Genomic DNA, 15,180 nt, shown 5'->3' on the forward strand with positions numbered 1-15,180 from the left:
GTATCATATGATCCCATTTGTTAGTATAGTATGATTTATGCAGTTCTTACCTAAATAGACAGTATAAAAATATCATAAACACACACAGAGAGAAGGTATTTGGAAGCATATGGAATATATACCAAACTGTTAATGGTGGTTACCACTGTCAGGAGTAATATTTGCCTATGAGAAGGGATGGGTTTCACTAACTATTTTATATATATGTGTATCACTTGAAATTTGTAAATGAAGATTGAATAATTTAATAAATTAAATAATGAAATGACTAAAATCATTATGCTTATATTACATGTGACTGCAGAGGGCAATTCTGAAACCAATTCAAAGGTGTTATAAATACATATGTGTTTGCCTCAAAATACTCTTGTTTTTGATAGATAATTCTCCAGGTAGTTATAGATGCTATGTTTTTTCTACTTATTTCCTTAGAAAACAATTCATTTTATCAGCATGTAGGGGAAAGTGGCATAAGTATTACAGAAGCAAATGCTAATTGATTAGATTTTTAAATAATAAACATTATGAATATGACAAAATAAGATAATAGTACTTCACATCTGTATACTGTTCTATAGATTTCAAAGCACTTTTGAATACATCATCTCAGTTCCCAAAACACACACTGTGAGGCCAAGGGTGGTTACCCAATTACCTCTAATTTACAGATGAGAACACTGAGGTTGAAAAAGTAGAACAGCCTTTCTCAAGGTGATAGAATCAAAAGTGATAAAGCCAGAGATGGAACCCAGCTCTTCTCACATGTAATGAAGTGCTCCCTTTCTCCATACCACCCTTGGTAAGGGGATGGATGGACCTCAGACAAAATAACACAAAGCCTCACCTCAGTTACAGACACTTCCATAAGACGGGTGATGGAATCTTGATGGCTTACAACACCACAGAGCCAACTTTCTTCTCCCTCTGGCTGGTACACTTTGACCCTGTGACCTTGAACACTGTAGGGACCTAAAGAAGAGATCAGTACTGAATATTTTTGGCTAAGCTGTATTTCATGATTGTTCCTTAAAAAACAGAAACAGAAAGACTTATTGGCACTTTTAATTGTCTTGTATGGAGTTGAATAAATGAGCAATTTCAGATTTACTATACACAGCAATTTAAAAATAAAACATAGTTTTTCCCAGTGACTTTGGTAAATTTTATTTGGAGATTTCTTAGAATATCCTAGGATCTGATACCTTATCTCAAATTTTCAATTCTAGAAGTAATACAGGAAAGAGAAAGGCAACTTACAAGTCAAAAACTATAGATAATATGAAAATCTACTCAGATCTATCTGACATATACATAAAAAAAGTAGGCCAGTAAGTTGAATGTACCATTTTGTTATGTTAGCATAGGAATGATACATAACCATTTGCCCTTTGCTATCTTACTTTCAATACAATAGGTGGAGAATTCAATTTTTGAGGTTTCCAGCCTCTGCTCTAATAAGAATCTGAACAAATATAGCACCTGTCTTTCTAAGAACATAGTTTCAAAGATATTACTTTATCAGCAGGTAATGTTACCCTACAATTTCAGCTGGCCCTCCAAGAACAAGTTTCTCTCTCCTACATATCTTATACATTTGAGACCACATAGTTAAATCACTGTTTATTTTAATTATCTTTCAGAGCTATAATTAAGCTTAATTTTTCTATACACATTCATATATATCTCTATGTCTTATCCTGTTCCTTGATTTCCTTCTCACTGCTATCTATTTTTCCTCACTTTCTTTCCTCTCTCATACCTTTCCTTGATTATTAAACATCATTTCACACTGATACTTCCCTTCTCCAAAGAGGCCAGTTTTCCTACTTTTACCTATTTAGATTTAGTTTGACAGAAGAGAACCAAGAGCCCTATTTCACTGAAAATCATTGTTATCATGAGGTCAGGAAGGACAAAGAGCAGATGTACAACATGAAGGGAAGGATAAATGAAGCCAGAGTCTACCCTTTGTATAGAATCTTGGGCAAAATCTGTATGTAAAATGAAAAAGTTAATAAATCTCTTTTGTTTTCATTTTTAAAAGTTAACATGCTCTTAATGTGAATGAGTCTGTGGACACCTTCCTTTATGAACATACTTTACACTCTAAGTTGTTATTTGTTGGTGTTAACAGTCTTTGGTCCACTGAACCTTACAAGCCAGTATGCTCAACAAGGGCCGAGATTTTCTAGCTTGTGGTTATATCCCCAGTACCTTAACACTGTGTCGACTGCAAGGTTAGTCCTTAATAAATATTTAAGAAATAAAGAAATTTTTAAAAAGACAACACTGCATATTATGAGAGATAATACAAAAAGGAAACTGGTTTGAGGGAGATCCTATTTTTCCAATCCATTCTAGAGATCCAGCTAACTGGAGTTACTTGTGACACTACCCACAAAAAGATAAGCACAGATGTTTTAAGAGTTGCACGGTTTTCCCCATTCTATCACTTTCAACATTGGCTATACACCCGATTCAGAATTTAATGACAGAAGACTATCTATTCTTACCTCGGCTGAATATCTCTTGTAGCTTTTGGTCACTGATCAAAGCATTAACTGTGTCTCTCAGAGCAGCATGTTCCAAAAGAATCTGGTTTTGGCCATCTGTTCCCATCTAGTAAATATAAAAAAATAAAAAACTGAATACTGAAATAAATAGCAATAGTATCTAGCCAGAAGAGAAAAATTATACCCCTGAGCTCTACATCAGCATATATCAAAATGTTCCAAAGAACCCTAGTCTGACTACAAGATGCTCTACAAAAGTTAAAGATGCTACGATCATTTAGGTTTAGGAAATATTATACCTCCCTTGAACAAGGTGAGAAGGGGGCAGGACATCAACTGCTTCCCCAACCCATCCAGCCAAAAATCTGTGTATGTTTGACTCACCCAAAACTTAACTCGTAATAGCTTACTGTTGATTGGAAGCCTTACTGATACATAAATAGTTGATTGACATATATTGTGTATATCATACATATTTTTCTGTATTCTTATAATAAAGTAAGCAAGAGAAAAGAAAATATTAAAATCTTGAGGAAGAGAAAATACATTTACAGTACTATGCTGTATTTATTGATACCCTATGTTCATGATGTCTGTTTACAAGATGAATCATCTGTCAATGCACTACATCAAGACTGCCTTATTCAGGGCTTCCCTGGTAGCTCAGTGGTAAAGAATCTATCTGCCAATGCAGGAGACATGGGTTCGGCCCTTGATCTGGAAATATCCTACATGTCACCACAACAATTGAGCCTGTGCTCTAGAGCCTGTGGTCTGCAACTACCGAAGCCTGTGTGCCCGAGAGCCCGTGCTCCGCAACAAGAGAAGCCACTACAGTGAGAAGCCCACACACCGCAACTAGAGAGTAGCCCCCACTTGCTGCAATTAAAGAAAAGCCTATACAGCAACAGAGACCCAGCATAGCCGGAAAAAAAAAGACTGCTTTATAGAAAACAAAACACTACAGATGTTAAAAGTATTACTAACACTAGACATCTAAATGAAAAGACACAGTGAAAAAAGTTTGTATTAATTTATAGGTACTATATTTATTGATGAAAATCCATACACTAAGTGGGCCAATGTAGTTAAAGCCCGGGTTGTTCAAGGGACAACAGCATACTATATCTTTCTACATACAATAGTACGTTTAAAGGCTCTGAGAAGACAAGCAGGGAAAAAAACATGTTTAGGTAAATGTTCTTCATACTTATTTGACTATAAAACATTTTATTCCCTGTAAATCTTGTTATTTTGATACTTATCCACAATTCACTGAGTGCCTATTCATACAAGCACTAGGATTACAAAGATGAATAAAACAAGACTGATGAGAGGGAGTGAGGCCTAATGAGTCAGGAAGACATTTCAACAATAAAGAAATCATCATTAATATTTCACAAAACACAGTTTAGTAAACATTGCTCTTGGCTGCCTCAATAAGACAGCAAAACTCTTGGAAGTCTCCTAAATTTTAACGTTCAGACAATAACTCTTGTGAGAAATAAATATTATCATCCATAAATTCTGAAACTCGAACTCAGATACTAGCTTGTTTAAACTACTAACCTTTCCCTTTTCTGTAACTAAAAATATACCTAAGCTCTTCAATATTTAATGTTGATTGGAACCAGCCCCAATTCCCAGCCTCCGTGCCACTGGCAAAGGTACAGGCCCTTCTCAGACAAGTTACAGACGCAGCCATCTCTGTGAACTCAGTACTTCTGAGGAACTGTGTGGTCTTAAGTGTGAAGTGGTTTCAGGGTGAGGTGGGGGTATGCAGGGGAGAAAAGAATCCTCAGTCACCAAATGTACTTTTCAAGGGAGCAAAGAAACTTTAAAAGCCACATGGATTAGGAAAAAAAAAGGCACATGGAATTACTGGGAGAAAGTACTTGCTTCAACATTAAAAGAGAAGAGGAAACAGTCTATTTATAATCAATAGAGAAATCATCAGGGAGAGAAATAAATTCAGGACTAGACCAACTGATAAGTACCTGGAACAAATGCAACCCATTAGCATCTGACAGGAAACGAAGCTCTCGATCCAGAAGGTATTCAACTGGAACCACAGAACCCAAACCGAGTTTATCTACCAGGGGAGTGAAAGTCTGTGAAATACAATGACAAGAAATAGATTAGTACTTGGGAGAGAAAATAAATAACAATTAAACTGAATATCCAACTGCAGAGAAAATACCCATTATTAATATATATCTTTCAGCTCAGTAAATACAAATAAGCTAAAGCATAAGTTCTGAGAGTCATTCCTAACCCACCATCTGCCCTCAAATAATCATATGAAGCAAACTAGAGCATAAAGTCAGCTCAATAGCCTTATTAACAGCTAAAAAGGATACAAAGAGTAAGAAATTCCTTATTCTCTTTTGCAATCTAACTAATCTTGTCAGGCTTCAAGAGGGTTACATTACAGTAAGCTCTCAGAATAAAGTTACACCATTATCATCTCTAGAACTCTTGAAACCTTTGTGAGATTTCTAAAATGATCAGTGATATAAAAATGTATGGGTAAATTCATATTTAGTGTTTCATAAATAACCTGCCTACAAAAGTCACCCAGGGACCAAAATCAATTTGAGCTTCTTCTAAAAGTTCAACTGGAAAGTGGCCTTAAAAACAAATGAAAAGAGTTCAGTAAGCGACGATATGTATAATCAGTACGTTAAAAATGTCTGTTTTGAGCATTATTTAATTTGGTTAGTCATAGGAGAACTAGATTTTTGCCTTGTGAGAGTCTGAGCTAAGAAGTAGCACACAAAGTGTCTATGCTTCTAACTTATCCAACTAATAAATGGGTGATTTAAAATGCTAAAAACAAAAAAACTCGTCACAAATAGTCTGATTTAAAAATGGGCATATCACCTGAATAGATATTTTTCCAAAAATAGACAAATGGGCAACAGGTACATGAAAAGGGACTCAACCTTACTAAATTCAGGGAAATGCAGATCTAAACCACAGTGAGTAATCACCTCATACCTAAAATGAAAGACAAAGAGGAGGGGACCCTTGCACCATCACTGGGGATGTGAAAAGACAAACACACCAAGTACTACTGGAGAGGACGTAGAGAGGGGGACCCTTGCACCATCAGTGGAATGTAAACTGGTGCAGCCACTACAGAGAAGAGTACAGAGGCTCCTCAAAAAAATTAAAAACAGAAACTACCATGTGATTCAACATCCCACTTCTAAGTATTTATCCAAAAGAAATGAAATCACTATCTTGAAGAGAAGAGATATCTGCACCCTCATGTTCACTGCAGCAATATTTACAATAGCCAAGACAAGGAAACGACCTAAGTGTCCAGTGATGAATGAATGGGTAAAGAAAATGTGGTGCATACACACACACATAAATATTACACACAATGAAATATTATTCAGCCATAAAAAAGGAGGAAATTCTGCCACTTACAATACCACAGCTGAATCTCCAGGGCACTGTGCTAAGTCAAATAAGTCAGACAGAGAAAGACAGATATGGTATGATTTCAATTACATGTGGAATATAAAACAACTGAACTCATAGACACAGAATATATTGGTGGCTGCCAGGGGTGGGGGGAGTCTGGGAAATGGGTAAAAGTGGTCAAAGGGTATAAGCTACAGTAATAAGAAGAGTAAATTCTGAGGATCTAATGTACAGCACGGTGACCATAGTTAAAATGCTGTATTGTATACTTGAAAGTTGCTAAGAGAGCAAATCTTAAAAGTTCTTACCATGTATGTGTTGTGAGAAGCAAATTAGATAATATGTAGGAAGGTACTCTATAAAACAATGAGATTATTATACTTTATTGAGATTTTTAGAATGTTCTTGTTCTGCAAAGCTAAAAAGAAAAGTTCTTACCACATACACAAAAATGTAACTATGTGAGACACAGAACTGTTAACCTTACTGTAATCATTATTTCACTATAAATATAAAATCATCACATTGTACACAGACTTATACAATGTTATATGTCAATTCTATCTCACTGAAGCTGGAAAAAAAACAGTTTCTATGGGGAAAAAATAGACTTTAAGAATTACATTGTTTCATAATATTATTATGAGAAAAGAAAGGTGAAAAATTATTTAGAAACAAAGTATCAAATATTACTTAATATAAAACATTTCAGAAGGCACAGGAGAAGAGATCTCTCCCAATTTTTGCTTCAGTAACTTCAGAATAAAAGCCTGTTAAGGACAAAGCATTAGAGTCTGGGGAATTCTAAAGAGTTTAGCTATTGCATAAATACCATATCGAATAGGAATAAAACCCAAATATGCTTTTAGCCAATAAAAGTCACTCACCAGGGCTGGCCACTGTGCAATTGAGACTCGAGTGCCCTGGATGAGGACTGGGTCCTTCCGAGGTGCCCATACTAGAGACCCTTCCAGCAAAAGTACAATAACTTCTTCAGCGTGAACTTTAACCCAGGAGTGCTGCTTCCAGTTACAGCCATCAAATTCTACAAAGATCTAGAAAAAGAGACAAAAAGTCATCTTAAGGTTACATTGGAAAAAATCCAACACTATAATATAAAAACAAACACAAACTTCCTGTTTTGAAAACTTTTAACTTGTTTTTAACTTCTTTTAATGGATTTCAATAAAAACCAATCTTACTTCAGAGCCAGGAAATTGGTCTCATCCTCACTCTGAGAAGAGGGTACAGAGTTGAGGGGGCATTAGTTATTTACAGTTAGTAATTTCTAGCCATAATCCTACTGAGATTTATAACTCTTAGCTTCCAATTTACATCTAAGCACACTAACTGGGGGCTTACTATGTATAAGGCCCTATGCTAGGTTCAGGAATACGGAAAGGAATCTAGAACACTGGTCTCAAGGAGCTCATAGTCTAATAGGTGGAAAGACAAATTTTTTACACTTCTATTGTGAACTTTTAAAATTAATAAAGGCTAGAGTACTTATAGGAGAAGGCAATGGCACCCCACTCCAGTACTCTTGACTGGAAAATCCCATGGATGGAGGAGCCTGGTAGGCTGCAGTCCATAGGGTCGCTAAGAGTTGGACATGACTGAGCGACTTCACTTTCTCTTTTCACTTTCATGCATTGGAGAAGGAAATGGCAACCCACTCCGGTGTTCTTGCCTGGAGAATCCCAGGGACGGGGGAGCCTGTTGGGCTGCCGTCTATGGGGTCGCACAGAGTCAGACACGACTGAAGTGACTTAGCATAGCATAGCATAGAGTACTTATAGCCTACTTCAAAGAATTTTAGTTGGCTTTTGGGAAAGATGCAAGAAAATGATAAAATATAAATTTGCAAATCAGGACTAAGCAAACTACAATAGGAAGTCACTGTTAAAGTATAAAAAGAGGGAAAACTTATGAAGAGAATAAGGATCTATACAGCTGTATGACTGAGGGATATATGATGAATGAAGGATTACTGATTTGGCTCTGAGCTTCCTAAAGGCCTATCTGAAATGGAGAGGTCAGCTGCATTGTCTTCACTGTCTAAAAAGGAGAACACAAAGCAGTATCTCATGGAAGCAACACTTTTCCAACCCTTGGCTCTACAAGAAATTTCTCATATGACACTTCCAAAGGAAACAATGTAGGGCAATTAAATTAATCACACAAAGCTCTAGGTTTATTACTTGTAATATACTAAGTTTCACATCTACTTAAAAAAAAAGTGATGGGAAAATAAGGCTCAAAAGGGGAAGCATGATTTTCACAGAGAAAGAACATTAAACTGCATTATATTTAATATAATATATATATATATATATATAAAAATATATGAATGAAGGGGCTCATTCATATATTAATACGTGTTCTGGGGGAATCATATACAACTTTAAGTAACTTGCTGACAACTGGAAAGAGATGTATTCAAACTTGTATTTAAGTACAGACTCAGGAAACAAGAAAGGCAGTAATGAACAAAGCTTGGGGCTTATGTTCCTGAAGGCTTGGATTTCCGTCTTAATCTTAAGATGTTAGTTTTAACTGAAAACTTGACCAAGTCGCTCTTCGCTTCTCAAGTCTTGGTTTCTTCCTTTGTGATAAAACATACCTCATGGACTGGTTGTGAAGACTAAATAAAGTAATAGATTCAAAAGTACTTTGGTCAATTGTAAAGCACTACTTGGGCAATAACATGCCATAAGATAAAACAAATAAGGTATAGGGAATGTTCAGAAGCAGGAGAGATCACTTCAGGTGTGCAAAGGGAGTGATATGGAATGAGGTTAAAAAAAAAAGTCCCCCCCCCAAAAAAAGTCCCAATCAAGTTCTAGGACGGCCAGGAGCTACAGCACCCCGTGGGGAAGGAGTGGGCAATGAGACTAAAAAGATTAATAGTCAATGTGGAAGACACCAAATATTGGGATAAAACTTGGGTTCATACATCTGCCAATGGGAGATACGTATGTGTGTGTGTGAATGTGTATACATGCAACTGCCAGTAAAAGGTTTCTGAGGTCAAAACATAAGCAGAACAGTTTGTTTCAGGACAGTTCAGCTACTTAGTGGATGAAGATGGTTTAGATGGGAGTGGGGTGGGGAACAGTGGGTGTTCTTACATGACCTAGAGTGGGAGCAGTGAGACAAGGAAGGAAGTGACCAGGGCTCATGAGAGTTGATGAGTCATATCAACAAGCACGATGACTGGCTGGAATAAGAGTAAGGGAAAACTCAAAAATGACTTGGATTTTGAACCAAAGACTAGGAGAACAGCAGTCCCATTACTGTTCAGTGGTGTCATAACTGATGTCCAGAGGAGGCAATGGCTGAAGGCCTTCCAAGTCATGAAAAGGAACAGAGGCTGTCGAAATCCTAGGTCGAATCTGACCTTGAGTGCTCTTCTGGGCATAGCTTAGAAAACCAGAGGTTGAGGCTCTCTGGTGCCTGACAGCTAGGTGCCATGTACAGTGGTAATCTGCCAACTACTTTAAAAACCAACATGGTGCTGGTGCTGGTGCTAAATTGCTTCAGTCGTGTCTGACTCTGTGCGACTCCACGGACTGTAGTCTGCCAGGCTCCTCTGTCCATGGGATTCTTCAGGCAAGGATACTAGAGTGGGTTGCCATTTCCTCCTCGAGGGGACCTTCCCAACCTAGGGATGGAACCAGCGGCTCTTATGTCTCCTGCATTGGCAGGCAGGTTCTTTACCATTAGTGCCACCTGGGAAGCCAACATATGAGTCACAAAACTCTAAATCATACCAACATCCAAATATAAGGACAACACTAAAAGAAGTCATTGTTATCAAAGCTGTAATGATTTTAATTCTTTATATAGTAATTTGAACATTTTAAATGTTAGTATTCAGGAATTCTATCATAACACATCTGAAAACACCATGGAAGAGCGGAAATATTTGAAAGCCATATTTCACCTAATTTAAGGGCAATTATTTCCTAACCTGCCTGGGCAAAGGAATGAAGTATTGAACTTGGCAACCACAGTGCTGTATGTTCTAGGATCAAACAACTGCTCTAGGCTAGCAATACAAATTTGTTTTGAGAGCAATATGGAATGTGTATATATAAACATGTTCTACCAGTATTATGGCTTATTTCTGGCCCTAGCACTCTGTTCCACCTCCTAGCTAGAGATGGAAAGAGTTAGAATATATAAGGTGAAGAATCATTTCAGGTCAAAGTACACAGAACAGGAACTCTTAAAATGGTAATGGCCAGGGACTTCTCTGGTGGTCCAGTGGTTAAGATTCCATGCTCAGAATGCAGGATGCCCAGGTTCTACCCCTGATCAGGGAACTAGATTCTACATGCTGCACCTAAGACCCAGTGCAGCCAAACAAACAAACATTTTTTAAAAATGGCAGTGGCTAGGTCACAAAACAGGAAGAAGGGATATAAGCTAACAAAAATCAATGGTAGTGCTTGGACTGAGTTAGAGATGGCCAAGGCAGGTTGATAATCTGGACAGAACTAAAACAGTTTGCGTTTAGTTTTTTTCAAGTATTTTTAAAATTTCTACTACTAAAGTTGCAAAAAGTTATTATTGTACAGCTAGAGCCTAAGGACTAAATGTGTAAAATATTTCCTTAGTTAAGGAGAGTTAGTGGTAAAATGCTTACTTGCATTTCAAAATCCCTTTTATGATCTATATGTAATGCACATTCATTTCAGTGACATTAAAATGAAATAAATTTTTTAAAAAATCAAGTAAGTTAACCTAAGTTTGATAAAATCAGACAGTAGTAGTCTGAGTAATACAAATGTTCATGCTAACCATATAATTATATAATAATCAGTTTGGATTCTGGTCCTCCCCAAGGCCATTCTTACTACAATTAATAAAGGTATTTATTTATTCACTCACTCAACAAAAACAGAATGCCTCAGAAATATGTGTGTGTGTGTGCATGTGCACAAAACACTTGCCAGGGCCAAGAAGATCAAGGTGAATAAGGTAGCACTTGGCAGGAAGGAATCAAACCCTAGATGAGCAAGCCAACAGAGAGGTACAGAAATTATTACAGAGGTATGTAATAAGAGCAGTAATAAAGACTGAACATATTAGAGAGGGTATATGCTTTGGGAAACAAGGTTTCATGGAAGAGGTAGTGCTATACAAACTGGATCTCAAAGGACAAACTGTATTCTTCTGGCAGAGAAGGGAGAGAAAGACTGCAGCAGGTGCAAAAGCAGAGAAACCTAAGAGCAGATTCAGTGTTCTAGGAGGAGGATGTAGCAGCTAGTAAGCTGTAAAGTGTTCTGTTGGCCTGTTAACGGATGATAAATTGAAACCTGGTGGCAAAGGTTCTTGTTTGGTCAGCAGAGTGGGGGTTCTGTTGGTATGTCTGAACTCTCCAGCAGTCAATCCCCCCTATACCCTTCAGTCTGTCGCCCAGCTATTTCTCACAAGCCTGGCCCTGGACACATGCGAGTTTATGTTGTCTTCTATAGGCCTTGGGGGAGGGTTTGATTGTTTTAAGCGGGGTGGGGAAAATGATGATATACACAGACATCTTTCATGTGCATTTTAGAAAGATAATGCCATCTGAGGGGAAAAATTTCTCAATACTGTTTAAATAGGAAATCAAAATAGAAATTACAAAGTATTAAACATCCTTTATTCAAATTATGGGATAAGGAAGTTTTAAAAATGAGATGTATCTAACAGATGAACATAGAACTCTAAGATATATTATATGGAAAAAAGCAAGCTGCAGATTTTTTAGGGAGTTGGGAGGATAGGAGAAGGGTTGGGATAGGAGAAGTAATAGTATTATCTGATAATAAGGTAATATTAGTAAATGTTCCTTTTTTGTCCTTAGACATATTATTTATATAATTAACTTTTTTTTTTTAAAGGAAAGAATTAACTTTGGGATCAGGTTTGAAAAGAACTCATAGAGGCAAGAAACTGGAGGCAAGGAGACTAATTATAAAGTGATGAAAACCCAGGTAAGAGATGTAAAAGGCCTAAACCAAGATCTAGATCAAGACTGTATGAATGAAAAGCATATTTGAGAAATTAGAGATAAAAATAACAGGATATGGTAATGACTATGAGAAGGTAAGGAAAATGGAAACTAACTTCCAAGGTTCCTAACTTTTCTTTTCCAGTTTTTCTAACTACATTCTAAATGAAATATGAACTGTTACAAATGATATTAGAATCCCAGGTGGCACAGTGGTAAAGAATCTGCCTGCCAATGTAGGAGGTGCAAGAGACAAGGGTTAGATCCCTGGGTCAAGAAGATCCCCTAGAGTAGGAAATGGCAACCTGCTCCAGTATTCTTTCCTGGAAAATTCCATGGACAGAGGAGCCTGGTGGGCTACAGTTCATGGGGTTGCAAACAGTCAAATGCAACTGAGCACAGAAATAAGCTGAATACAAAGTGTGTGTGTGTGTGTGTGTGTGTAAATAAATGGTTTTAGGTGCAGAGGAATCACAAAGATGTGGATTTGCACCCCTACTTCCCCATTTCTTGGCTGTGGGAGCAAGTTACTTTAGCCTCTTTGAGCCTTACTTCCTTTGTCTATTAACAGGGACAGTAAATACCTCACAGAACTGTGGTAAAATTAAATAAAATAATGTGAAATGCCTAGTGGACCTTGGGCTTCTGATAAATATGCATTTCTTAAGCAAATTCATAACTGGTCAGAATATAAACTGGAATGACTTCAAAGGAAAAAAAAACTGTCATATATCAAGAATCTTAAGTATGTATATATCCTGTATTTCCATAATAGCATTTCTGGCAATAATCCTAGGAAGTCATAGTAAACACAGAACAGGCTTTATTCACAAAAATGTTCATCACAGAAATATTAATAAAGCATAAAATCTGAAACAATTTCAGTATCCAATGAAAGAGGAGCAGTTAAATAAATTAGCCAGTCAATAAAAACTATAAGATTTCTTTGAGAGCATTTATTGTTTCTCTTTCAGTTACGAAAGCAACACATGTTATCTGTGGAAAATACAAAAAATGACAAAAAATTAAAATCACCTAAAATACAAAATTTTTTGGTAATACATGAAAATAACTGACATATTAAGTTAAAAGAAAAACTCAAAACTGAAAATACAGTATGAATTCAACTTAAAAAAACATTAGACTATGTACCAAACATAGCAGTTTTTAATACGTTGTGATTCTACAGGGGCTTTATTAAAATAACTTCTACATTTTGTATACTAGACATTTATTAATTGAAAATCAGAAAAACAAAACACATCTAACAACTCTGATGTAAATCACAAAAAACCAACTGACAATGTACCTTGGATGGGGGTCCCAAATATAAATCCAATCATATAAAGAAGAAAATCAGTAGTGAGTCAATATCAGTAAAAATATACAAAAGAAAAAACCTTAAAGATCAAGTTAAATACAGGGGGCCACCGAGTAGAAAATCCATAATAAACAAAATAAAAAATCAGAAATAAAAGTTGACGTAATACTGGCTTCTAAATATTCTACTTAAGGTGAATAGTAAAAATGCACATGTTCCCTGTTCTTGATGAACTTACAATCTAGAAGGGCAGATAAGCTATATGCTTATGTATCTACACCGAGAAAAATTAATAAATATTACAAAAGAAGTATCTCACCAAGTGATAAAGGAAGAACACTGGGATTTAGAAAGACTTGATAGAGGTGTTCTTTTCTCTTTACAGGATTTCAATGGACGACAAAATCAAAAGCAAAGGGTAAAAGAGGTATAAAACACTTAGAAAGCACTAGGAAAGCAGAGGATCAGCAAGAGTGCATGTTGTAAATATCCATTTGGCAACGCCCAGCTTTCCTTGTCTGATTCTTTGCAGGACAAGGATCCCTCTTATCTGTAATTTGGTCTCCTGAGTAGACCAGGAGGGGGCTCTGTGCAGATCTCTGGATAGGTTTATCTCCCATTGTAAATTAATAACATTACATGTGGATTTACAAATCAGTCTCAAGAGTTTGGTTAGTGAGAATCAGTTCCCTAGAGCCTGATTACCCCTGAAGACACAACCGCCCACCCCCCACCCCACCCCAGAGCTCCTGCCCTTGCAAAACTAATCGAGGTCACTGTTTAATCAGGCAGGTTTTATCCAACTGCAAGAAGGGTAAAAGACACTTTAGCAGTAGGAACAGTGGGATGAGGAGGGCTTAAAAACCACCAACCTGTCAAAGGCAGTGGAAAACTGAGAAACAGCAACAGGTGTTGTGTCCCCCAGGCCTTGAGGAAGCAAAGCCTACTGGAACCCACTCCAGCTGTTGCTGAGAAAATCACTAACAGAAAATGCCATGTTAGTTACCCGTGATTTAGGCGGGTGGAGGGGAAACTAAATCAACAAGAAGGTGGAGAAGAGAACTAGGCAAGTGAGTACTAAAGGAGGGAATGAGTCCTTGACAGATGGAGAGTTAGTGAAACAACTCTTAGAAACAAATGCATAATAAACAAGAAAAAAATCTGATTGTACAGTAAAGGGAGAGGATGCTGGACAAAATGACCAGTGTACAGTGTGACCACTGGTGGACACATTGTAGTCTTGAAATAAATAGAATGCAAAGACAGTAAGATAGAAGTATCAAAAATGACATACACACATAAACGAAGACAAACTTTAAAAAGCAACTTACACAAAGCACTTGAGTGCCTAAAAAATTCAATAGTGGCTCAATGTTTCAAAAACAGACCTCCTGCTGTAAGAGGAGAGTTAGGATGAAAAGTGTGTGTAGATGGCCTCACATTTAACCATTCTTTTGCACCATCTCATTTTTATTTAAAGTTCTCTAAACCATACACTGATCCACAAAACATATTCTACTGACTTTAATAAACAGTGTACTACAATATTATTCAGATTTTTATTTAGCTTAGGGATTATAAGCAAGAAAAGAACACTTATGGATAATCATTAAAGGCTGACCTCCTAATTCAATTAGGGCTGAAGTTCTATGTGTGAACTTAGGTTGAGAATAAATAATATTAAATTGTACACTGCAAATTATTACATTATCTAGAAACAAACTAGACAGCTATTTTAAAGTCCACCTACTCTGAGACAAAGAGGAGAGTCTGCAGGAAGAGTTTTTTCTTTTTTTAAAAAAAAGCAGATATGCTTTCACTCCTCTTGGAAGATTACCAGACGGAAGAAATATGGTACTAGCCTTGACACTCCCACATCTATTACACCAACTCAAATCAAAGAAAAGGAG

The 15,180-nt window shown here is 36.7% G+C and overlaps 1 protein-coding gene across 4 annotated transcripts in view; it reads right to left on the minus strand.

Moving 5' to 3' along the window:
- Nucleotides 1-15,180, minus strand: part of KDM3B (lysine demethylase 3B) — a 57,591-nt gene that overhangs the window by 38,109 nt on the left and 4,302 nt on the right. For all 4 annotated transcript variants that reach the window (XM_027546365.1, XM_027546364.1, XM_027546363.1 and 1 more), the window contains exons 2-5: nucleotides 6,836-7,003; nucleotides 4,511-4,624; nucleotides 2,514-2,619; nucleotides 845-969 (exon numbers count right to left, since the gene is read on the minus strand). In XM_027546365.1, coding sequence (XP_027402166.1) covers nucleotides 845-969; nucleotides 2,514-2,619; nucleotides 4,511-4,624; nucleotides 6,836-7,003 — 513 coding nt within the window. The remainder of the gene's footprint in view (nucleotides 1-844; nucleotides 970-2,513; nucleotides 2,620-4,510; nucleotides 4,625-6,835; nucleotides 7,004-15,180) is intronic.

This window comes from Bos indicus x Bos taurus, chromosome 7 (assembly GCF_003369695.1).
Source record: "Bos indicus x Bos taurus breed Angus x Brahman F1 hybrid chromosome 7, Bos_hybrid_MaternalHap_v2.0, whole genome shotgun sequence".
NCBI lineage: Eukaryota > Metazoa > Chordata > Mammalia > Artiodactyla > Bovidae > Bos > Bos indicus x Bos taurus.